Here is a 26,450-nt window from a genome sequence, read left to right as displayed (position 1 = left end):
AGCCCTACCTCCAACTACAGTAGATCTAAATTTGGCTGCCCAATTCCAAAATCACAAGGTAACCATGATATGAATGTATAGCTTTCCACCATGTATATGTCTTCAAACAAAGTCTACCTATTATTCCCCATGAATCAATCTTTCCTGTTGAATCATGTCAGCTCTATTTATTACATCTTAAGGTTGTTTCAGCCCAGTCTCACCGAGCATCCTGCCCAGGAAGGCAGGTCTGGAGGAGGGGGGCAGGTGGATACAGATGTAGTACACTGGAGCTCCAGACAAAGCCACCCCGATACCAACCAGAGAGTTGATGGTATCACTGTAGAGAGGTACTACCACTAGGAACACACTGCATAGGCAGTACACTATAGGGAAGAACAGAGAGAGCTGGAGAGGGAGAGAAAGAGGGCGAGAGAGAGAGCAAGTGGGGGGAAACGCAACATGAATTATGCATTCCATCATGTTCCCACACATTCCTCAGAGCAGTTGACAAAATAACTGATAGAAAAGTAGATAACTGACAGGAATTAAGACATTTAGTAACCGTGAATAAGGTCCTTACCTTGACGGGCCGGGGCATGTTGGGAGCCTTGAACCGGAGGTAAATCTGGCTGGCGATGGAGAGGCCGATGAACAGCCAGTAGTTGAAGCTGAAGTAGTTGATGAGCTGGAACACATCCTTCACACACAGGTAGATCAGAGACATGCCACCCTGCAGGACACAGAACACTTCAGAAATCTGATCCTAGATCAGACATGCCACCCTAAACCAGACAAAGACAGTGCCCACACACACCAGCAGGATAAACCCTATATTTCTACAGAGAAAAGGATTGTAAAGCTACTATATGCAACATCACACTCCCCATTAATCACTGTGTGACATGACATTTTAAGTCGTCATTCACTTACGTTGAAGAGCAGTGCTGGGATGGGGGTGTAGCGCTCGACGTGGATCATGCAGAGGACGTTGGGTAAATGGCCCTCCCTGGAGCCCACAAAGAACAGTCTGGAGATAGCAATGATGGAGGAGTTGAGTCCTCCGTAACAAGAGATGGCCACTGACAAGGGGATCAGCCACCGAGCCCAGCCCAGGACCAAATCCGAAAAAGTCTTCAAAAGACAAGACAACATAGGTTCACATCTGGGATTTGGATACAGAAACCTGGGTTAGGCTGCGTTCCATTTATTTCAACCAATTCAGCAATTTATTGCCTTTCCATGGGGAGAATTGGATTAAGAATTTTCCATTTACTTCCTGAATTGCAATGGAATTTACCCCATCTCTGCTAGCAACCGTCAACACACCTAAAAAGGACACTTACTCAGGGCATTCTGTAACTACATGATCATTATTAATTACCATAGTCCTGTGTACAAGCTAACCTCAGCAGCTAGAGGACTTTCCCTCCTCTTGGTTATCATGTCAGTGAGAGTCACAGGAGAATAGTATAGCTGGTGCCCCAGGCAAGCAGAGTAGCCAGTTTCCTACTGATGATGTCACAGGAACCAGAGAACATACAGCAACAGCTGGTCAATTAGCTACACTGAACAGATGCTGCCAATTAAGACCTGCCCCGTGACCTGCTAATGGTTTAACCATGGTGTGTGTGTTTGAAAAGAGAAGCCTTTTACATTCATCATGATTGACTTAACATGGCAGGTCCCAACTCATCCATAACCCTACTAGTGGTGAGCGATTAATCAAACATTTTTTTTATTAAATAACTAATTGACCGACGTCTGTTCAATTACTTGAATTCCATTTAGTTCTGTTTTTTTGTGAGCTCAACGGGCAGTTTCTCTAGAAATAAGTCAAATAATTCGAGAAATTAAGTCAAGAACAAATGTGGAACGCTGGGCTGAAGGGAGTTGTAGTTTTCATTAGGCAAATATTGAACATAATTACTACATTTCTGTGCTGAACAAACTGCAGAGCCTTCAGAAACTATTTATATCCCTTGACATTCCACATTGTTGTGTTACAGCCTGAATTCAAAATGGATTCAATAGATTTTACCACATACAATGCCCCATAATGATAAAGTGAAACCCTATTTAGAAATATTTGCACTTTGTGAAAATGAAATATAGAAATTGTATTTACATAAGTATTCACAGCCCCGAATCAATACTTTGTAGAAGCACCTTTGGCAGCGATTACAGCTGTGAATCTTCCTGGGTAAGCCTCAGCTTTCCACACATGGATTGTGCAACATTTGACATTTTTTTCTTTTAAATTCTTCAAGCTCTATCAAATTGGCTGTTGATCATTGATAGACAACCATTTTCAGGTCTTGCCAAATCTAACTCGGCCACTCCGGAACATTCACTGGATTCCTGGTAAGGAACTTAGATTTGGCCTTGTGTTTTAGACTATTGTCCTGCTGAAAGGTGAATTAATCTCCCAGTGTCGGGTGGAAAGCACACCGAAACAGGTTTTCATCTAGGATTTTGCCTGTGCTTAGCTCCATTCTGTTCCTTTTTTATCCTGAAAAACTCCAGTCCTTAACGATTACAAGCATACATACACATAACATGATGCAGCCACCACTATGCTTGAAAATATGGAGAGTGGTACTCAGTAATGCATTGTATATGCTCCAAACATTGTATTCAGGACGAGAATGTTTTGCCTTGCCACATTTTTTGCAGTATTACTTTAGTGCCTTGTTGCAAACAGGATGGATGTTTTGGAATATTTTTTATTCTATACAGGCTTCCCTTTCACTCTGTCAATTAGGTTAGTATTGTGGAGTAACTATAATGTTGTTTTATCCTCAGTTATCTCCCATTACAGCTATTAAACTCACTGTTTAAAATAAATCCCCATTGGCCTCAGGGTGAAATCCCTGAGCGGTTTCCTTCCTCTCCGGAACCTGAGTTAGGAAGGACGCCTTCTTTGGATGGTGTATCAATACACCCTGTCACTACAAAGTGTAATTAACAGTAATTGGTAATAAGCAGTCTTTAAAGTAGGGCTGGTCGATATGGCCAAAATATTATATCACTGTATTTTTACAAAATGTGATGTTATTTTTAGTTTTTGAATAATAAAAGTTCTACATTTGCTTTATGAGTAGTGAGTGATCCTAGCGTGGCAACACATACATTCAATGGGTCTTTCTCCATTCTAATTGTTTTATACTGTTCAATTCAACCAAAACATATTTCAGCACTTTTATCATTTCCCGAATTTCCTGCACTCAATTACAGTGGTGGGAAAAGTGCCCAAATGTCATAAAAGTAAAGATACATTAATAGAAAATTACTAAAGTAAAAGTGACCCAGTAAAATACTTGAGTAAAAGTTAACATATTTGATTTTAAATATAATTGATAAAATGTACTTAAGTATTAAAACTAAAAGTATAAATCATTTCAAAATCCTTATATTTAGCAAACCAGATGGCACCATTTTATTTACGGATAGCCAGGGGCACACTCCAACACTCAGACATAATTTACCAACAAAGAATTTGTGATTAGCGAGTCCTCCAAAGAGGCAATAGATGACCAGGGATGTTCTCTTGACAAGTGCGTGAATTGGACCATTTTCCTGTCCTGCTAAGCATTCAAAATGTAACGAGTACTTTTAGGTGTCAGGGAAAATATATCGAGTAAAAAGCACAGTATTTTCTTTAGGAATGTAGTGAAGTAAAAGTTGTCAAAAATAGTAAAGTACAGATACCAAAAAAAAGCAACTTAAGTAGCACTTGAAAGTATTTTTACACCACTGCTCAATTGAGAATTTCCACACAGCCACGTAGGACTGCATGATATGTGCAAATAATCGAGGACTTATTTTTAACCAAATGTTACAAATGCAATTTGACTTGCGAATTAGAGCAAAACTGTTGGAATCGTGTAAATAGAATGACAGTTCTAATTCTATTGTTAGAATATAATAGTGGGCACTTTGAATAGTGTTGTTTGAGATGACAACAAATGAAAATGCCAGGGAATAGTTAACGTGACAGGGTAAGAACTAAAGTGTTAATAGGCGTTTCCTAGGGGACCCAATAAGCACGGGCTACATTGCATGTTCTCTCTTACCTACTTCATGTGTGAACATATTCCTCTTTGATTTAGTAGATACTGTTGTACAAACATGCTGGCTTAGGTCTACACCATCACTGGTATTATCAGGCTGTATTAGCTAGCTACGTTTGCTCTTACTCAGTACATTTATTAGTTTGCTACGTTTGCGCTTAACGTTACTCAGTACATTTATTAGCTAGCTAGCTATTAGCGTCTCACAAGAATTAGGGCAACTTGCGAAGATGTTGCTTTGCTGCTGTAAGAAACAAACTAATAATGTCATTATAGAACGCTAGTGTATTTATATTAATTAAGAAGCACAGGGAAAACAGCATTGTCGTCATTAACTTTGTTGCATGCGCTGCATTGACCATGCAGACTTAACGCAAGTGTTTCTTGGTTGAGGATGCGCTCCTTGAGTGACAGGGGGCGGGGCTAGGTCCTTGTGGAAAGTGACACGGAGACAAAGAGCGGATAGCGATGATTCAAGTAGCAATGTAAACAATAAAAATTGACTACACATGGCGTATCACATTTAACAAACCAAACATTCAAATACCGGTATAGAAGGTAAAGTTAAATCCCAAACCGGTGCCTGCATCAATACCGGTATATCATAAAATACGGTATACCGCCCGCCACACTTTAAAGTACTTTGAATAACTAGTAACATGATTGTCAGACAGCTCTGCAGCATACTGTAATGAAACAGCAGGGAGCAGGTCTCGAACCCTCGACCTTCTAGCCCGAGGTCCGGCGCGCTATCGACTGTGCCGCAAAAGCATGCTCAAGCGGCAGAGTCGATTTCCGCGCTTATAAACCCAGGGTCATTACAATACTTAGGCAGCTACTAGTGATGAGGGTTTGAAATAATTTCACTATACTATCATGAATAATTGTGAAATACGTGTTTGACCTGAGCACTGCTGCACGGGGGAGAGACGCTGGTGCTCTATTGCAGCTATGGAGGGGCCGGAGAGATGGGAGTGAGCAGACGGAGGGAGACTCAGTTAGCCAAGGCAACTCAGCTAAAGTTACAGCAAAGATCCTCTTTGCCATGCAAATGAACTGAATCCCCAAAAAACATTTCCACTGCATTTCAGCCCTGCCACAAAAGGACCAGCTGACATGTCAGTGATTCTCTCGTTATCACAGGTGTGAGTGTTGACGAGGACAAGGCTGGAGATCACTCTGTCATGCTGATTGAGTTCGAATAACCACCCAAAGCTTCAAAAAGGAGGGTGGTGCTTGGAATCATTGTTCTTCCTCTGTCAACCATGGATACCTGCAAGGAAACACGTGCCATCATCATTGCTTTGCACAAAAAGGGCTTCACAGGCAAGGATATTGCTGCCAGTAAGATTGCACCTAAATCAACCATTTATTGGATCATCAAGAACTTCAAGGAGAGCGGTTCAATTGTTGTGAAGAAGGCTTCAGGGCGCCCAAGAAAGTCCAGCAAGCACCAGGACGGTCTCCTAAAGTTGATTCAGCTGTGGGATCGGGGCACCACCAGAACAGAGCTTGCTCAGGAATGGCAGCAGGCAGGTGTGAGTGCATCTGCACGCACAGTGAGGTGAAGACTTTGAGGATGGCCTGGTGTCAAGAAGGGCAGCAAAGAAGCCACTTCTCTCCAGGAAAAACATCAGGGACAGACTGATATTCTGTAAAAGGTACAGGGATTGGACTGCTGAGGACTGGGGTAAAGTAATTTTCTCTGATGAATCCTCTTTCCGATTGTTTGGGGCTTCCGGAAAAAAGCTTGTCCGGAGAAGACAAGGTGAGCGCTACCATCAGTCCTGTGTCATGCCAACAGTAAAGCATCCTGCGACCATTCATGTGTGGGATTGCTTCTCAGCCAAGGGAGTGGGCTCACTCACAATTTTGCCTAAGAACACAACTATGAATAAAGAATGGTACCAACACATCCTCCGAGAGCAACTTCTCCCAACCATCCAGGAACAGTTGGGTGACGAACAATGCCTTTTCCAGCATGATGGAGGACCTTGCCATAAGGCAAAAGTGATAATTAAGTGGCTGGGGAACAAAACATTGATATTTTGGCTCCATGGCCAGGAAACTCCCCAGACCTTAATCCCATTGAGAACTTGTGGTCAATCCTCAAGTGCCGGGTAGACAAACAAACCCACAAATTCTGACAAACTCCAAGCATTGATTATGCAAGAATGGGCTGTCATCAGTCAGGATGTGGCCCAGAAGTTAATTGACAGCATGCCAGGGCGGATTGCAGAGGTCTAGAAAAAGAAGGGTCAACACTGCAAATATTGACTCTGCATCAACTTCATGTAATTGTCAATAAAAGCCTTTGACACTTATGAAATGCTTGTAATTATACTTCAGTATTCCATAGTAACATCTAACAAAATATCTAAAGACACTGAAGCAGAAAACTTTGAAAATGTATATTTGTGTCATTCTCAACTTTTGGCCACGACTGTACCTAACTTGTAGCAGCCAATGTTATTTATCATCCCCTATATAACAGTGCCTGTCTTGACTAAGCTAGCAACCTATAGCTAGCTAAGCTAATTGAGGACACATGCTGCGTTTTCTCCCTAAACCAATTCAGATAAAACAGCTTACCTGTTGGTTGCTCGTTGTATCCTACTCATCATTTCGCAAACTTTTAATTCCATAATTGTATTCCTTTTTGCATTAGTGAATTTGCGCTCCACATTGAGCCGCTTTGATTGGCCAACAAACAACAACCTACACGTGAAGACTACCGGTCTTTTTAATGGGGCATATCATAAAAACGACATTGAAAAGTTGTGTTTTATTAATCATTTGAAATATAATGGTATATCCTTGTACGCAACATGGATGTTTAAATTTTATTTAGAAAAAGCCTTTGTGAAAAATAGGCCTATTTTTTGCCAACATTTATACTCACAATTATTTCAATACTAACGTCAGTTCGTATATTCGAATAACCGTGCACATCCCTACTACCTAGCTAAATAGGATGACACAAAGACAGTGCCGGAATGACGGGCACAGGGATAACGTTAGATGGTTGGCTGCTACTTCCTGAACAGAGAAAATGACTAAGGAATTAAAAACAAAGTAATATACACAACTGATATTTTATTATTTCAGAGTAATTTGATTTTTCTGTTGACATCTACCCAATGTGGACCTGAGAGCAATGGAATGTTTTCGGCAATTGAACGTTCACTATTTTGGGCTTTGTAATTTCCATTAAAAAGCTATAAAATCACTCATGTCATTATTTCATAACTCAGTTAATGTTTTTAATGATCTAAACCGACCTCAAAATGCACCAATCGCTCAGCATTAAACCCCACACAACCTCAAATCCAGAGCAGAGTAGAACTCACCATAGCCACAGCCTCACTGGCCAGCACGGTGCCAGCATCCATAACGGTGTAGTAAGCTATATTAGTCAGAATGTAGATCACTGTGACGATGGGCATGGAGATCCCTATGGCCAACGGGAGGTTCCTGGTAGGAATGGATAAAGAAATTGATAGAACGCTTTATAAAAATACAAGGACAAACTTTGCGGGGAGAGAGAAACCTTGACAGTAACCAGACGGCCAGGGCCGGGCATACGTTCCTTGTCTATATATAACAAGAGTCAGACTAAGAAGGGTCAAGAGAGGACTGGCAGTGCAGGGCTAGTGGAACATAGGGTTGAGTGGTACCGTTCCTATACCGGGGTATACAGTATTACCGGCAGTGCACACAAGTAGCGCTATTTCTTTCCAAAAATAAATATAAACATCATGACAGACTGCCTCACCTCTTCGGGTTCTTGATCTCCTCGGTGATGAAGTTGAGTGCGTCCCAGCCCGAGTAGGAGTAGAGCGCAGCGTACAGAGCCAGGGCCATGTCCCCAGGGTTCACTTTAGAACCCTTAAACAAATTCTCAAAGTTCTGAGTCTGGCCTACAGACAGAGGCCAGGGATCACATAATAAATTAGATGTAATGGATTAAATAATTGAGTTAAATATCATAGCTCTTTTCCTGTTTTTCAATGCTCTTTACATTGTAAGGGGGACTCATCTCATCCACTACAAAACTCACACACCTGGTCAGCAAGTGAAACTCCATCATGAATAGGCCAGCACACTGACATTAGGAACAGGTGGGTTATGTGTCCCTAGCCAGATGCCGTACTATACCTTGTCCCAGCTTGATCATCCCAGTAATGATGATGACAATGAGGGCCAGGACCTTGGCTACTGTAGAGACCACCTGGAGAATGGCCCCCCACTTCACCTTCATACAGTTCACACACGTCAGGAGACCTAGAGTGGGAGAGGAGGAAGAAGACTGTAGCAGACCACTCTCTGCAAGCAACTCCAAAGCAAGTGTTGTTTCAAACCAGGGTTGGTTCAGGTAAATTCCATTTCAAACGGATATAAACCAATTCCATTTTCAAACCTGGTTCAAATCATGTATATCATGAAAGCAGAGGCACGTTTTTGCTGACTCGCCGAGTTAGAGCTGCTACTAGTTACCAGTAAAGCAGAGGGCCGGGATGATAAGGCTAATGGCTTATGAACAATTCCAGATAGAGACAGGCTTATCTGACTATCCACCACTACACAGGGAGCTGATAACATTACAGTCCAGGAGGACAGGACTCCATCTGAGGGCCTGCATGTAAAGTCATTCCCTCAGATAACATTCGCAGGAAAGTGTGCACCTGCAGGCACAGACAGGGATTTGACTTTATCACTGTGGCGCTGCACAGCAATTTCCTCTCTGGTACCCTGGTCCCAGTGGATATGTGCATGGCTTTGCATTGTCATCCCAGAGAAGGCCTGTAAAGGAAAATAAGCCTGAAGCTTCTTACTGTATTTACAAGTGGCTATTCAAGGAAGGCTGACTCCACAGCCAATCGCTTAAACATACCCTGGAGGTGTACTGGAAAATATTTGCTGCTGTTTATTTGGTAAGTAAACAACTCAAATAAGTTACTGAAAAAGTAATTATCTTGGGTATGGTTTAACATGTAAATACTAGGCCTATAAAAAAAATATGCAGAACTGAATTGATAATCTAAAGAAAGCTCATTTGGAAACACACAAACTTCCGTAGACTATATTTGGAGCATGTTACACGGAATCATTCACCAACATGTAAGCCAACTTAGATTCACTATGTGGCCAGTTTCTAAAGGTTTCATTTGTCAATTTACCATACATACTCGAAGTACATATCTCATAAATAGTGTTTTACTTGTAAAGTGTTATTCCCGTGTTTCATGAGCTGAAATCACAGAAATATTCCATATTTCTCACAAATTTTGTGCACAAATTTGTTAACATCTTTAATGGTGAGCATTTCTCCTTTGCCAAGATAATCTCTTTATGGGTCTGATTAAACAGCATGATCATTATACAGGTGCACCTTGTGCTGGGGACAAATTTTGAGGGAGCGTGCAATTGGCATGCTGACTGCAGGAATGTCCACCAGAGCTTTTGCCAGAGATTTGAATGTTCATTTCTCTACCCTAAGCCACCTACAACAACATTTTAGAGAATTTGGATGTACATCCAACCGGCCTCACAACCGCAGACTATGTGTAACCACGCCAGCCCAGGACCTCCACATCAGAATTCTTCACCTGCGGGATCGTCTGAGACCAGACACCCGGACAGCTGATGAAACTGAGGAGTATTTCTATCTGTAATAAAGCCCTTGTGGGGAAAAACGTATTCTGATTGGCTAGGCCTGGCTCCCCAGTGGGCATAAATGGGACCCATACCAGCCAAAAAGTTATACTTTTGACTCATCTATCCATAACACATCCTTCCAAGAGTATTGATGATCATCCAGGTGTTTATTGGCAAGCTTGACCCCCATTATGTCTGGAGAAAACCAAACACTACATTTCACAGTAAGAACCTTATACCAACGGTCAAGCATGGTGGTGGTGGTGGTAGTGTGATGGTTTGGGGATTCTTTGCTGCCTCAGGACCTGGACAACTTGCCTTAATAAAAGGAACCATGAATTCTGCTCTGTATCAGAATTCTACAGGAGAATGTCAGGTCCTCCATCTGAGCTGAAGCTGAAGTGCAGCTGGGTCATGCAGAAAGACAATGATCCAAAACACACAATCAAGTCTACATGAAAATGTATAAAAAGCAACACATTTTTAGTTTTGGAATGGCCTTAACCTAATCCCAATTGAGATGTTGTGGCAGGACTTGAAAAGAGCAGTTCATGCTTGAAAACCCACAAATGTCGCTGAGTTATAGCAGTTCGGCATACAAAAGTGGGCCAAAATTACAACACAGTGATGTGAGAGACTGATCAACAACTACAGGACATATTTGGTTGCAGTCATCCAGTCATTGCAGTTAAAAAGGTGGAACAACCAGTTATTGAGTGTAAGGGGGCAATTACTTTTTCACACAGGGGAATTGGGTGTTGCATAACTTTGTTGAATACATTTAAAAAGTATACATGTTTTGCTATTTGCAAACTCAAGTTCCCTTTATCTAATATTAGGTTTTGGTTTAGGAGCTGATAATTCAGAATAAAAAAAATAAGCAAAAATTGAGAAAAACTAAAAGGGGGCAAATACATTTTCACGGCACTGTAGTTTGAATAGCGATCCTTATTTTGTCTTCATAAACTGGGTGGTTTAAGCCCTGAATGCTGATTGTAAAATGGCGCCGGAAAGAAATGGCAGCAGTTTTACGGGCGCCCAACCAGTTGTGCTATTATGTTTTTCCCCCATTATTTGTAACTTACTTTGTACATAATGTTTCTGCAACCGTATCTTACAGCAAAAAAGAGCTTCTGGATATCAGGACAGCGATCACTCACCTCGGATTAGACAAAGATTTTTTCTTCAACAAACAAGACATTCTCCAAACACCCGGCAGGGCCGACATCCACGTTATTTGCAAGAGGAAGCGACACAGGTACAGAGGACAAAAGAGTGGGATGCCTGGTCAGGACCCGGAAAAGTCGAGTGGGAAAGCTGCTGTTACCGTCAATACTCGCCAACGTGCAATCATTGAACAATAAACTAGACGAGGTACGATCACGAATATCCTACCAACGGGACATCAAAAACTGTAATATCCTATGTTTCACGGAATCGTGGCTGAATGACGACATGGATATTCAGCTAGCGGGATACACGCTGCACCGGCAAGATAGAACAGCACACTCCGGTAAAACGAGAGGGGGCGGTCTGTGCATATTTGTAAACAGCTGGTGCACGAAATCTAAGGAAGTCTAGATTTTGCTCGCCTGAAGTAGAGTATAATGTGATAAATTGCAGGCCACACTACTTGCCTAGAGAGTTCTCAGCTATACTTTTCGTGGCTGTTTATTTACCACCACAGACACATGCTGGCACTAAGACCGCACTCAGTCAGCTGTATAAGGAAATAAGCAAACAGGAAACCACTCACCCAGAGGCGGCGCTCCTAGTGGCCAGAGACTTTAATGCAGGGAAATTTAAATAAGTTCTATCAAATGTCCATCAACATGTTAATTGTGCAACCAGAGGGAAAAAAATTCTAGATCACCTGTACTCCACACAGAGACGCATACAAAGCTCTCCCTCGCCCTCCATTTGGTAAATCCGACCACAACTCTATCCTCCTGATTCCTGCTTACAAGCAAAAATTTAAGCAGGAAGCACCAGTGACTCAGTCTATAAAAAAGTGGTCAGATGAAGCAGATGCTAAACTACAGGACTGTTTTGTTAGCACAGACTGGAGCATGGTCCGGGATTCTCCACTCGATGGCATTGAGGAGTACACCACATCAGTCACTGGCTTTATCAATAAGTGCATCGAGGACGTCGTCCCCACAGTGACTGTACGTACATACCCCAACCAGAAGCCATGGATTACAGGCAACATTCGCACTGAGCTAAAGGGTAGAGCTGCCGCTTTCAAGGTGCGGGACTCTAACCCGGAAGCTTACAAGAAATCCTGCTATGCCCTGCGACAAACCATCAAACAGGCAAAGCGTCAATACAGGGCTAAGATTGAATCATACTACACAGGCTCCGATACTCGTCTTATGTGGCAGGGCTTGCAAAATATTACAGACTACAAAGGGAAGCACAGCCGCAAGCTGCCCAGTGACACGAGCCTACCAGACGAGCTAAATCACTTCTATGCTCGCTTCGAGGCAAGCAACACTGAGGCATGCATGAGAGCATCAGCTGTTCCGGACGACTGTGTGATCACGCTCTCCATAGCCGATGTGAGTAAGACCTTTAAACAGGTCAACATACACAAGGCTGCGGGGCCAGACGGATTACCAGGACGTGTGCTCCGGGCATGTGCTGACCAACTGGCAGGTGTCTTCACTGACATTTTCAACATGTCCCTGATTGAGTCTGTAATACCAACATGTTTCAAGCAGACCACCATAGTCCCTGTGCCCAAGAACACAAAGGCAACCTGCCTAAATGACTACAGACCCGTAGCACTCACGTCTGTAGCCATGAAGTGCTTTCAAAGGCTGGTAATGGCTCACATCAACACCATTATCCCAGAAACCCACTCCAATTTGCATACCGCCCAAACAGATCCACAGATGATGCAATCTCTATTGCACTCCACACTGCCCTTTCCCACCTGGACAAAAGGAACACTTATGTGAGAATGCTATTCATTGACTACAGCTCAGCGTTCAACACCATAGTACCCTCAAAGCTCAACACTAAGCTAAGGAACATGGGACTAAACACCTCCCTCTGCAACTGGATCCTGGACTTCCTAACGGGCCGCCCCCAGGTGGTGAGGGTAGGTAGCAACACATCTGCCACGCTGATCCTCAACACTGGAGCTCCCCAGGGGTGCCTGCTCAGTCCCCTCCTGTACTTCCTGTTCACCCACGACTGCATGGCCAGGCATGAATCCAACACCATCATTAAGTTTGCAGACGACAAAACAGTGGTAGGCCTGATCACCGACAACAACGACACAGCCTATAGGGAGGAGGTCAGAGACCTGGCCGGGTGGTGCCAGAATAACAACCTTTCCCTCAACGTAACCAAGACTAAGGAGATTATTGTGGACTACAGGAAAAGGAGCACCGAGCACGCCCCCATTCTCATCGACGGGGCTGTAGTGGAGCAGGTTGAGAGCTTCAAGTTCCTTGGTGTCCACATCAACAACAAACTAGAATGGTCCAAACACACCAAGACAGTCGTGAAGAGGGCACGACAAAGCCTATTCCCCCTCAGAAAACTAGAAAGATTTGGCATGGGTCCTGAGATCCTCAAAAGGTTCTACAGCTGCAACATCGAGAGCATCCTGACTGGTTGCATCACTGCCTGGTATGGCAACTGCTCGGCCTCTGACCGCAAGGCACTACAGAAGGTAGTGCGTACCGCCCAGTACATCACTGGGGCTAAGCTGCCTGCCATCCAGGACCTCTACACCAGGCGGTGTCAGAGGAAGGCCCTAAAAATTGTCAAAGACCCCAGCCATAGACTGTTCTCTCTACTACCGCATGGCAAGCGGTACCGGAGTGCCAAGTCTAGGACAAAAAGGCTTCAACAGTTTTTACCCCCAAGCCATAAGATTCCTGAACAGGTAGCCATTTGATTATCTGGACTATTTGCATTGTGTGCCCCCCCCACAACCCCTCTTTTTACGCTGCTGCTACTCTCTGTTTATCATATATGCATAGTCACTAACCATATCTACATGTACATACTACCTCAATCAGCCTGACTAACCGGTGTCTGTATGTAGCCTCGCTACTTTTATAGCCTCTACTGTATATAGCCTGTCTTTTTACCTACCTATTGTTCACCTAATACCTTTTTTGCACTATTGGTTAGAGCCTGTAAGTAAGCATTTCACTGTAAGGTCTACCTGTTGTATTGAGCGCACGTGACAAATAAACTTTGATTTGATTGGCTGACACCCGTGGTATACAATCTACCATGGCTATGACAAAACATTTATTTTTACTGCTCTAATTACGTTGGTAACCAGTTTATAATAGCAATAAGACACCTCAGGGGTTTGTGATGCATCTCTAAAATACCACGGCTAACGGCTGTGTCCAGGCACTACACGTTGCATTGTGCATGATAACAGCCTTAAGCCATAGTACATTGGCCATTTACCACACCCCCTCGGTCCTTATTATTTAACTATACTAATGGTACTTACAGAGTGCTAATATCTGCTAACACACATGAAGCAGGAATGTGGCTTAGGCCACATCACACCCAAGGCTAACAGAAGGATAGTGCAAACTGAAAAGTTGCAAATCTGATGTTGAAGAGAGTTAAATCTTACTACACATATTTTATTTTTTTAAGAGACAACCTCTGAAAATAGATTATCTATACACACACAACTGCTAAATTATTGGAATCATTGGTTTCAACAAGGACCTAATGTTGCTAGTCAGTGTGTATCTGCTTCAGGGAGAATTTCTACAATGCCTTCACACAACAACCAAATGCTTCCATGACATGTTTGAGTTCTGTTGTCATGGCCTATGGCATTTATGTACATCAAGCGCTGCGTTTTGGCAACATGGATTCCTTAGCATTTAGGGGAACAATTATACCTACGTCTTTTCTGAAACATGAGTAGCATACACTGTTACCGCTGCAATATTACAAGGACATTTAAAATTCCCCACAAATAACTGAGCAGGTTCTCAGTTAGCTACTAAGATGTTATCAGGTTGCTTCCGCATAGACCTTGGCCTCCTACACTAACCAGAGAATCAGCATTCCTTTACTCACTCGTAATTCATGAAGGAACGTGTGAGAATGTCTCCCCAGACCCATAAAGAGAACAAGCATGTACAGTTGGCCTAATTCCTGAGGGGATTCAACTAAATGCCAAGTCAGGCTGTTCCGTTGATTACAGCTCACTCTCTCCGACTCAGCAGTACCCCTTTTTAGCCTTCTACATGTTTGTCTGACAAAGCACACATTTGTTTTTACCTTGAGTGGCTCAGCTCCAACTGAAAAACACACACGCACATTCATATCCCCCCTGGCAACTGCAGAGCTGACACAGGATGAGAGAAACAAATGGCAGGACTGAGAAAAACAAAGAAAAGCACAAGTGCACTTTAAAGCCAGACCCAGTTAAGACCCAGTTACATCATTTGTATTCATGAAATATCACACTGTCTGAGAGACAAAAAAAACTAACAGTGAAGACGTCATAATGTGTTCGATCAGAGTTCTTTAGTGGCAGCTGGGCCAGCCACCCTTTGATCAGTCAGTATCAGACAGCTGATGTTTGCGTGTAGCCAACAAGCATGTAGGCTACTCTACAGTATTGTAACATTTTAAATGTACAAGTGGGATCAGCTTTGAACGTTAAGGCAGTGAAATGTAATTCTAATTTACAAAGACGAGTTCAACAATAAAAAGGCAGCTTACATGTCTTATCTGTGATATTTTGATTAAAAGACAAAAAAATGAAATTAAACAATATACTACATTACTTCTTATTAGAAATACATTTATTGTTTTAGAAACATGAGCATGCTAATCGGTTTCTGTTTTGTTGGTGTAATTTTAGCAGGAAACTAATATTTTGGCTGGTAAATTTTCCATCTACCTGCCAGTGGCTGTTGGACCAAAATACAATTTTAGGCCCTGGTTACGACATGCATTTGTCCGGGATGCTGGCGTTCTAGGCAGTGTTCCTCTGTCCAATGTCTGTTCTTTTGCCCATCTTAATCTTTTATTTTTATTGGCCAGTCTGGGATAAGGCTTTTTCTTTGCAACTCTGCCTAGAAGGCCAGCATCCCGGAGTCGCCTCTTCACTGTTGATGTTGAGACTGGTGTTCTGCAGGTACTATTTAATGAAGCTGCCAGTTGAGGACTTGTGAGGCGTCTTTCTCAAACTAGACACTCTAATGTACTTGTCCTCTTGCTCAGTTGTGCACCGGGGCCTCCCACTCCTCTTTCTATTCTGGTTAGAGCCAGTTTGCACTGTTCTGTGAAGGGAGTAGTACACAGCGTTGTACAAGAGCTTCAGTCTCTTTGCAATTTCTTGAATAGCCTTCATTTCTCAGAACAAGAATAGACTGACGAGTTTCAAAAGAAAGTCTTTGTTTCTGGCCATTTTGAGCCTGTAATCGAACCCACAAATGCTGATGCTCCAGATACTCAACTAGTCTAAAGATGGCCAGTTGTATTGCTTCTTTAAATCAGGACAACAGTTTACAGCTGTGCTAACATAATTGCAAAAGGGTTTTCTAATGATCAATTAGCCATTTAAAATTATGGTTGGATTAGCTAACACAACATGCCATTGGAACACAGGAGTGATGGTTGCTGATAATGGGCCTCTGTACACCTATGTAGATATTCCATAAAATAAAAAATAAATGTTTAAAAGCCTTCCCCAGCTACAATAGTCATTTACAACATTAACAATATCTACACTGTATTTCTTACTGATGATGGCTGCTGCTATGAGTTTCACAGCATCGTAGGAGGCTGAGCACGTGGGGTAGAAGGGCTGCACCAGGTAGTTGGAGAAGGTGAGGGCTATGACAGCCTGGCCTGCTGGCTCCACGATCATCATGGACGACCACAGCCTGATAATTAAAAATAAGAAATTAATGAGGATATATATATAGAGTGGTTTTCTAGATACTCGAAGCACTTCACATAAAGGTCTATTTTGCAAAATAGTTTCTCAATCAGACCAAACTGTAATTTAAAAAACAAAAGTGGAATCTCACCTAATGAAAGCCAGGAAGCCACCAAAGGACTCCAGGATGTAGGCATAGCTGGCCCCAGACTTGCGGATGGTGGTTCCTAGCTCGGCGTAGCACAGGGCCCCGAACACGGAGAAGACCCCGCCGATGGCCCACACCACCAGAGACAGGCCGAAGGAGCCTGTGTAGAGGAGAACCCCTTTGGGGGAGATGAAGATGCCCGAGCCGATCATGCTTCCCACAATGAGGCAGACCCCTTGGAGCAGGGAGATTTCCTGCTTCAGACGCATGGAGCCAGTCAAAATGGTGTCGGTGTCTTTCTCAACCCCCATGATGATGGTTCGGGGAGGAATAAGGTGGAGGGTTGAGGCAGAGACCGGGGTGGAGGGATTGAGGACAGAAAGATGAAGGAGTGGAGACAAGAACAAAGTAGAAGGTGCAGGACTGGAGACCGGGGTAGAAGGATGGAGACGGGTGGGAGCAGCACGTCAGTAAACAAGGCCACTGTCAAAGGCTCTCAGCTGATGGTCATCAATGGTCTTTATCAGCTGTACTCTCTCGATAAGAAGGCTGTAGGGAAATAAGGACAACTGTTAGCACAGGATGCAGGACAACATAACTTGCTGTGTGAGACCATTAGGCTTCAGGCAATGACTCCTTGTATTAGGTAACTGTGAACTTCAGCATTTTTGAGGGATAGAAAAACTAGCTAGTCCTACAAGCTGGAATTTTCAAAGACGCAGCTGATTACAAACCTACTCACAGGTACAATGTAGTAGCAGGTCTAGAGTTTCTCTACAGCGTCTCTGAGCCACAAGCCGTAGTGGAGGAGGAGTTGATGCAGGATGTGTTTCTGGGTAGCAGATACAGTGGAGAAGTGCTAATGAATGCTACAGCAAGGTCTTGTGACCAACTGTTTTTCCACTAACAGGCACAGTGCCTGGCTACTGGATCTGGGAACAAAGTAGTGGGGGCCTTAGAAGTCAGAACAAGGTCTTTGTTATAGGATCACACACAGTACACGCACACATACGTAGTGCGCACGAACATACTGCACACAGTGACACACACTACCCATGTAACGCACAGTACAGTATTCACATAACTGTTTCCCATCACTTATTTTCCTCCCTCTAGAGTTGAAAAACTCGTCTTGGATTCAAGTCGCTGTTTACTCAAGCACTTTACTTTACCTCTGTAACAAAGAAAAAAAACAAGGACATGGAGTGAATCATAGTTCAAATGCCTCCTGTTACCATGGGAGAATTTCTCATGGCTGTTTGTTCATCAACTAGAAAATCTTCAAAGTGAACGTAGAACAGCCCGCACACTTTGCATTTCATAACAGTAATAAGGCTAGATAGATGCTCATTAAAATTCACTAATGGTGTATTAGAGCTTGATATATCCTAGCTGAATATCTAACGCAACAATGCTGTCAGTAGGAGAGATGCATCTTTCAAATGATTTACCCCCGATATAAAGTGCGCCGCACGTAACAGTTGGCAATACATTGAGAAGATGAAATGCAAACTTTGTTAGGTGGAACTGAGCTACAGTGGCAGTACAGGTGCAATGCTGAAAGGGAGGCAGCAGGAGAATCAGCACTTTACTCAGAGTACATAGCTCTTCTCCCGGGCAGTGTTGCTGCGTGAGGTGAGATATAGGATTCGTATTTCTTTGTGCGCACAAAGAAATACGAATCCTATATCCCACCTCATGCAGCAACACGGTAAAGTGCGGATAGTTTCATTTTTGGAGGCGCTGCGCACAGGCATAAACTTTGGTCTAATTTACTATAAAGTCTACAAAGTGAGACTTTGTCCTCGTGTTTGACTTTTCATATAGTTTTGTTCACAAGCTCGGATGATGTTCAACGTTAGTTTGGAGTCTGCTGCTTTAAATGATAGTGAAGAGACGCCCTAGTCAGATCACTCATCTCACGGGCCCGTTAACCAAAATATAAAGGCGGGAGGTTACCGTGTTAAAAGACTCAAGTTACAATTTTTTTAATTAGATTTAGAAATATACCACATTACTTACTAATACATTTTTTGTTTTAGAAACATTACAAAGCATGGGCATGTTTTTTTAATGCAATTATGACAAAATATAATATAATATAATATTTTGGCTGGCAGAAAATCCGATTGGCTGGTAGACATTTTTTTAATCTACCTGCCACAGTGGCTGGTGGAACAAAAAGTACATTAAGGCCCTGGTATTGCGATTAAATACTGCGATTTTATTGCAGTTTGACGTTCTGAACATATTGCTCACTATATGTCTGCTAAAGACAGACAAGAGCATGAAAAAATGTGTTTTGATCAGTCATGGAAATAAAAGTGCTGAAAACACAAGCTACAGGATGAAAAATACTGTGTTTTAGAGCAGGTACAATTTCTCGAGGCAAGCCGAAGTTCAGAAGCCGAAGTCTACGGCCTTTGGTCAGTGATTGGTCAACAGTAGGGATTCTTCAATTAAGTGTTTGTTGTCATTCAACGACATACAATTAAGTTTAAGCAAATTTTTTTGCTTGAGAAATACAGCACCAAACATATTTGATAGATGTGAAATTGCGCGACTAAGACCTCTGCAAAAACTTCAAAATTAACGAGATTTCTTGATTTATCTTAGCTTGATTCTTACTATTTTGTGGAAGTCTTACTGTATGTTGTTACTACAGTGGGACAAACAGTCATATAGTTTTAAGTAATGTATTTTTAAGTGAGTAGGCGAGGCACAGACGTTCGCGTCGCTTAGCTGAGTTCTGCTAAGAGCAAACCAAACCTAGTATACGGACGCCTTAATGCTGTGTCTGTTTGTAATGCCCTCTCTGTGTTTGTAATGCCCTCTCTGTGTTTGTAATGCCCTCTCTGTGTTTGTAATGCCCTCTCTGTGTTTGTAATGCCCTCTCTGTGTTTGTAATGCCCTCTCTGTGTTTGTAATGCCCTCTCTGTGTTTGTAATGCCCTCTCTGTGTTTGTAATGCTACTGCATTAAACACACAAGTATCTCGGTTTCTAATGCAGTATCTGGTCTGGTGGTCTGTCTGGGTGTTCTGGGAAATACACTGCCTTCAATTAAATGTATTTGGGATTCCTGGCAATAACAGCCTAGAGACTGATAACATAATCACAGTTTAACTAAAATATATCAGCGTGCCATATCACAAGGAACACCATGTGGGAATGAGTTTTCCACTCATGCGTGTGTGTCAACATCAGCTTGTAGCAAGTGATGCAACATCTAGATCACATGAGGTTATTCTACCTGCTTGAAAGTCAAATGTCACTGCCCAGATCATGTTCCGATTAATTTCATCACAGTGTTCAACATTTTGCATGATGGTACTAGCTAGTCTGATTAATCAGGCTGTAATACAAAATGTATTGGTATATACAACATCAAACAAATGCCTGATAAAATTACATTTAAGATTAATCTACCAGTTGCCTTTGTGGTTTGATCTTCAGCTGCTTGAAATTTGAGATAAAATATCCACCGTAAAGTAATGGTTTAACCAGCTTTTTATAGAGAGCCATAGGTATATGTTAGTTTTGTTGGATTTTCTTTAGTCAATAGCTATTGAACCATATTCTAAATCAGGGAAGGATAGCTAACTATCAACATCTGATTCATTACACAGTACCAGTCAAAAGTTGACACCTACTCATTCCATGGTTTTTCTTTATTTTTTTCTTCATTGTAGAATAATACTGAAGACATCAAAACTTTGAAATCATGTAATAAACAAAAAAATATATATATTTTATATTTGAGATTCTTAAAAGTAGCCACCCTTGCACACTTGGCATTCTCTCAACCAGCTTCATGGTGTAGTCACCTGGAATTAATTTCGATTCACAGGTGTGCCTAGTAAAAAATGTATTTGTGGAATTTCTTTCCTTCTTAATGCGTGAGCCAAATCAGTTGTGTTGTGACAAGGTAGGGGTGATATACAGAAGCTAGCCCTATTTGATAAAAGACCAAGTCTATATTATGGCAAGAAGAGCTCAAATAAGCAAAGAAAAACAACAGTCCATTACTTTAAGGCATGAAGGTCCGTCAATACAGAACATTTCAATAACTTTTTCTTCAAGTGCAGTCGCAAAAACCCATCAAGCGCCATGATGAAACTAGCTCTCATGAGGACCGCCACAGGAAAGGAAGACAGAGTTCAAGTAACAGACATATCAACTGTTCAGAGGAGACAGCGTGAATCAGGCCTTCATGGTCGAAACGCTGCAAAGAAACCAATACTAAAGGACAGCAATAAGAAGAAGAGACCTGCTTGGGCCAAAAAACATGAGCAGTGGACATCAGACCAGTGGAAATCTGTCCTTTGGTCTGATGAGTCCAAATTTGAGATTTTGGGTTCCAATCGCAGTGTCTTTGTGAGATGCAGAGTAGGTGAACGGATGATCTCCGGATGTGTGATTCCCAACGTGAAGCATGGAGGAGGTGGTGTGATGGTGCTTTGCTGGTGACACTGATTTATTTAGAATTCAAGGCACACTTAACCAGCATGGCTATCACAGCATTGTGCAGCGATACGCCATCCTATTTGGTTTGCGTTTAGTGGGACTATCATTTGTTTTCAATGACCCAACACACCCCCAGGCTGTATAAGTGATATTTGACCAAGAAAGAGAGTAATGGAGTGCTGCATCAGATGACCTAGCCTCCACAATCACCCGGCCTCAACCCAATTGAGATGGTTTGGGATGAATTGGGCCGCCGAGTGAAGGAAAAGCAGCCAATAAGTGTTCAGCATGTGGGAACTCCTTCAAGACTTCGGAAAAGCATTCCAGGTGAAGCTGGTTGAGAGAATGCCAAGAGTGTGCAAAGCTGTCATCAAGGCAAAAGGTGGCTATTTTGAAGAATCTAAAATATATTTTGATTTGTTTAACACTTTTTTGTTATTACATGATTCCATGTGTTATTTCACAGTTGACATCGTCACCATTATTCTACAATGTAGAAAATAGTACAAATAAAGAAACCCTTGAATGAGGTGTTTTTATTGGTCACGGCATTATTGTTTCAATATTTCAAGCAGCTGAAGGACAATCCGCACAGATAACCAGTAGATTAAGTTTAAATGTAATTTTGTTCAACATTCTGGCTTGTAAGGAACATTTACAGAATTTTGCAGGCATTCGTTTTAGGCTGAAACGTTATATACCAATTAATTGTGTATGATCAGCCTATTAATCAGACTAGGTACATGCTAGACCTATTGTTGCCAGGATACTGTTTTTGCCCACAACATCAAACCACAGATAGAACAATGAGACAGATATTTCACCAGATGTATAAATGTGAAGCATCTGCTTGGCATTTCCACTCACTAACAAATATGGTAGTAAGGGAAAACATACAATTTTGATAAACTTCCATATATCGGTGAAATACCAGTGTGCAATCACAGCAGCAAGATATATGACCTGTTGCCACAAGAAAAGGGCAACCAGTGAAGAACAAACACCATTGTAAATACAACCCATATTTATTTATTTCCCCTTTTGTACATCGGTACAACACTGTATATAGACAATGACATTTGAAATGTCTTTATTCTTTTATAACTTCTCTGAGTGTAATGTTCACTGTCCACTTTTTATTGTTTGTTTCACTTTTGTTTATCCAGTTCACTTGCTTTGGCAATGCGAACATATTTTTCCCATGCCAATAAAACCCCTTGAATTTAATTGAAAGCCAAGTTGCCGGCAGTGGGAGAAGATGGAACGAGGTGGATTTTGGCCGACTCTCTGCTAATTCTCTCATCGATTAAACGTTTGATCTCAATAACGTTTTCTGTTCCCAACACTAGAATCTGTCACGAACAATGTGGACTACGTTTTGTAGACTTCACCCTTTGCCAAAGTAAACGTGTGTTGTTGTTTAGCAGTGCAAAGGCGAATTGATTTAAATGGACAGTGACAGTGAACACACATATATATATATATTGTAATGAAACAGCAAGGAGCAGGTCTCGAACCCTCGACCTTCTAGCCCGAGGTCCGGCGCGCTATCGACTGTGCCGCAAAAACATGCTCATATATGCTAAACTAGATAGCAAATATAACTACTGGCAGCTAAAGAACTCCCAACAATGATCAACTTAGACAATAACACATATTTGCCAGGTAGTTTGAGTAAATACAAAAAAAGCATGAGTGTTTACCAATCTTGAACCCTTTCCAACACGCGCAGTTCAATCCAGTGACGTTTAGCTCGCTCTCTACTGTAGCTAACAAGTTAGAACCAGCTGGCTAATTTAACATATTAACTAGATCAATTTAGTTAAGAAGTGAAATCAAATTCTCTTTAAAAAAATACCTTACCTTGAAATATTCAATGAGACTAGAACCCCATGTGCAAAATTACTCACCGATGGCTGTTTGACTATCGTTGACTGACTGCCTCTTCTGCCGCATTCAACTACTAGATTGAACTAAGAAACTCAGAAGATTCGGGCTTGCTAACTGGTTGTAATTATACACGTGCCGCGTTCAACGAATCAGCAAGTCGAAAATGGAGTTTCCTAGTTCTAACTAGTACATAAACGCTGCATCATCACCTGCTAGTGAAGCTCGTCGCATGTTCCCGCCCTCCTTCTCTTGGGGGAGGTAGTGATAATGACGATAATGCCCTGTGATGAAGATGTGGTTAGGAGGAGTTTGAAGCATCTATTTAAAGTCAGGTTGAAGTTAGTTGTTGAGGTGAGGATGAAATACGATTCTATTTAAACCTTTATGACTAAAAACTAACCAGGAGACTGAGGGGTGCTTATCTAGCTGAGCTCCTTGATCTCCTGTTCTGTGAGAAGGGAAACCTGTGTGCCTGACAGTGATTTGAACACTCCTGATAATTGCAATTGCAAAAGATTAGTTCACAATCTCACTGGATGATGGTGTATGAGCCAGGTGTGTGTGAAGTGCATCTATTTCAGTGTCCCTAAATGACCATCTGATACTCATTCACCCATTCCTAAAGAGGTCCATTATAGTCAAACAGTTACTCTGGGGTGTCAGGTGGCTGGGTCCTCATGATTATTTTGTTGATTATTTACCCCAAACAGTAGTGCCTTAGCCCCTGTTATCTATGGAAACACCATACATTTTCCATAAATAGTCCCCACAAGTACTTGTCCAGTGGTGTCTGTGCTATTGATCTCAGTGATCAGTGTCCTATATTTCATATATGTAGTAGCGATACAAAACAGATGAACACTGATACTCATATAATTATAAAGAGACATTTAAATCTATTTTCCCACAAACCTTTGTTCATGATATGTACAGTATTACTCTGACTTCTCTATCAGCAGCATACCTGACTCTGAATTAGCTCTAGAATTGTTCTCATCTATTTTAATCTCTCTGGCAGACAAACACACTCCCTTTAAATGCCTCAGAGTAAAAAATAGAACAAGTCCTTGGTTCTGTATAGAACTTCAGATCTTTTAACACATAAGAAATCAGGTCTGGGCCAAGGCTAGAAAAACTGACTCTGTAGCTGATTGGCGGCTTTTCAGTCAATTGATAAATAGATGCTCTTCCTCAATCAAGAAAGCTAAATCTACTAGCTACTTTCTAAGTTATATCAAATCAAATCAAAGTTTATTTATCACGTGTGCCGAATACAACAGGTGTAGTAGACCTTACAGTGAAATGCTTACTTACAGGCTCTAACCAATAGTGGGAAAAAAAGGTATGTGTGTGTGTGTGTGTGTGTGTGTGTGTGTGTGTGTGTGTGTGTGTGTGTGTGTGTGTGTGTGTGTGTGTGTGTGTGTGTGTGTGTGTGTGGGTAAGTAAAGAAATAAAACAACAGTAAAAAGACATTTGAAAATAACAGTAGCAAAGCTATATACAGACACTGGTTAGTCAGGCTTATTGAGGTAGTATGTACATGCAGGTATGGTTAAAGTGACTATGCATATATGATGAACAGAGAGTAGCAGTAGCGTAAAAAGAGGGGTTGGCGGGTGGTGGGACACAATGCAGATAGCCCAGTTAGCCAATGTGCGGGAGCATTGGTTGGTCGGCCCAATTGAGGTAGTATGTACATGAATGTATAGTTAAAGTGACTATGCATATATGATAAACAGAGAGTAGCAGCAGCGTAAAAGAGGGGTTGGGGGGAGGCACACAATGCAAATAGTCCGGGTAACCATTTGGTTACCTGTTCAGGAGTCTTATGGCTTGGGGGTAAAAACTGTTGAGAAGCCTTTTTGTCCTAGACTTGGCACTCCGGTACCACTTGCCATGCGGTAGTAGAGAGAACAGTCTATGACTGGGGTAGCTGGGGTCTTTGACAATTTTTAGGGCCTTCCTCTGACACCGCCTGGTTTAGAGGTCCTGAATGGCAGGCAGCTTAGCCCCAGTGATGTACTGGGCCGTATTTATTACCCTCTGTAGTGCCTTGCAGTCAGAGGACGAGCAGTTGCCGTACCAGGCAGTGATGCAACCGGTCAGGATACTCTCGATGTTGCAGCTGTAGAACCTTTTGAGGATCTCAGGACCCATGCCAAATCTTTTTCGTTTCCTGTGGGGGAAGTGGCTTTGTCATGCCCTCTTCACGACTGTCTTGGTGTGTTTGGACCATTCTAGTTTGTTGTTGATGTGGACACCAAGGAACTTGAAGCTCTCAACCTGCTCCACTACAGCCCCGTCGATGAGAATGGGGGCGTGCTCGGTGCTCCTTTTCCTGTAGTCCACAATAATCTCCTTAGTCTTGGTTACGTTGAGGGAAAGGTTGTTATTCTGGCACCACCCGGCCAGGTCTCTGACCTCCTCCCTATAGGCTGTCTCGTCGATGTCGGTGATCAGGCCTACCACTGTTTTGTCGTCTGCAAACTTAATGATGGTGTTGGAGTCATGCCTGGTCATGCAGTCGTGGGTGAACAGGGAGTACAGGAGGGGACTGAGCAGGCACCCCTGGGGAGCTCCAGTGTTGAGGATCAGCGTGGCAGATGTGTTGCTACCTACCCTCACCACCTGGGGGCGGCCCGTCAGGAAGTCCAGGATCCAGTTGCAGAGGGAGGTGTTTAGTCCCTTAGCTTAGTGTTGAGCTTTGAGGGTACTATGGTGTTGAACGCTGAGCTGTAGTCAATGAATAGCATTCTCACATAGGTGTTCCTTTTGTCCAGGTGGGAAAGGGCAGTGTGGAGTGCAATAGAGATTGCATCATCTGTGGATCTGTTTGGGCGGTATGCAAATTGGAGTGGGTCTAGGGTTTCTGGGATAATGGTGTTGATGTGAGCCATTACCAGCCTTTGAAAGCACTTCATGGCTACAGACGTGAGCAGACCACTATGGTGGTCTGCTTGAAACATGTTGGTATTACAGACTCAATCAGGGACATGTTGAAAATGTCAGTGAAGACACCTGCCAGTTGGTCAGCACATGCCCGGAGCACACGTCCTGGTAATCCGTCTGGCCCCGCAGCCTTGTGTATGTTGAGCTGTTTAAAGGTCTTACTCACGTCAGCTACGGAGAGCGTGATCACACAGTCGTCCGGAACAGATGATGCTCTCATGCATGCCTCAGTGTTGCTTGCCTCGAAGCGAGCATAGAAGTGATTTAGCTCGTCTGGTAGGCTCGTGTCACTGGGCAGCTCTCGGCTGTGCTTCCTTTTGTAGTCTGTAATAGTTTGCCCTGCCACATCCGACGAGCGTCGGAGCCGGTGTATCTCAGACTGTTGGTGATCCATCT

At 42.5% G+C, this 26,450-nt stretch overlaps 1 protein-coding gene across 5 annotated transcripts in view; it reads right to left on the bottom strand.

The window, feature by feature from the left end:
* LOC139555078 (Y+L amino acid transporter 2-like) overlaps nt 1-23,258 on the bottom strand; it is a 30,371-nt gene extending 7,113 nt beyond the window's left edge. Inside the window, exons 1-10 of one of the 5 annotated variants that reach the window (XM_071368546.1) lie at nt 23,126-23,258; nt 17,485-17,582; nt 16,754-17,299; nt 16,464-16,606; nt 8,211-8,336; nt 7,828-7,972; nt 7,403-7,526; nt 913-1,113; nt 563-712; nt 204-387 (exon numbers count right to left, since the gene is read on the bottom strand). In XM_071368546.1, coding sequence (XP_071224647.1) covers nt 204-387; nt 563-712; nt 913-1,113; nt 7,403-7,526; nt 7,828-7,972; nt 8,211-8,336; nt 16,464-16,606; nt 16,754-17,061 — 1,381 coding nt within the window. In that variant the 5' untranslated portion in view covers nt 17,062-17,299; nt 17,485-17,582; nt 23,126-23,258. Of the gene's footprint in view, nt 1-203; nt 388-562; nt 713-912; nt 1,114-7,402; nt 7,527-7,827; nt 7,973-8,210; nt 8,337-16,463; nt 16,607-16,753; nt 17,300-17,484; nt 17,683-23,078 lie in introns of all 5 variants that reach the window. The other 4 variants (XM_071368543.1, XM_071368544.1, XM_071368545.1 and 1 more) reach the window with 4 other exon arrangements.
* Between the last annotated feature and the right edge of the window lie 3,192 nt (nt 23,259-26,450).

This window comes from Salvelinus alpinus, chromosome 26 (genome assembly GCF_045679555.1).
Source record: "Salvelinus alpinus chromosome 26, SLU_Salpinus.1, whole genome shotgun sequence".
NCBI classification, from domain to species: Eukaryota; Metazoa; Chordata; class Actinopteri; order Salmoniformes; family Salmonidae; genus Salvelinus; species Salvelinus alpinus.
This window is presented reverse-complemented; position numbering and strand designations above follow the sequence as displayed.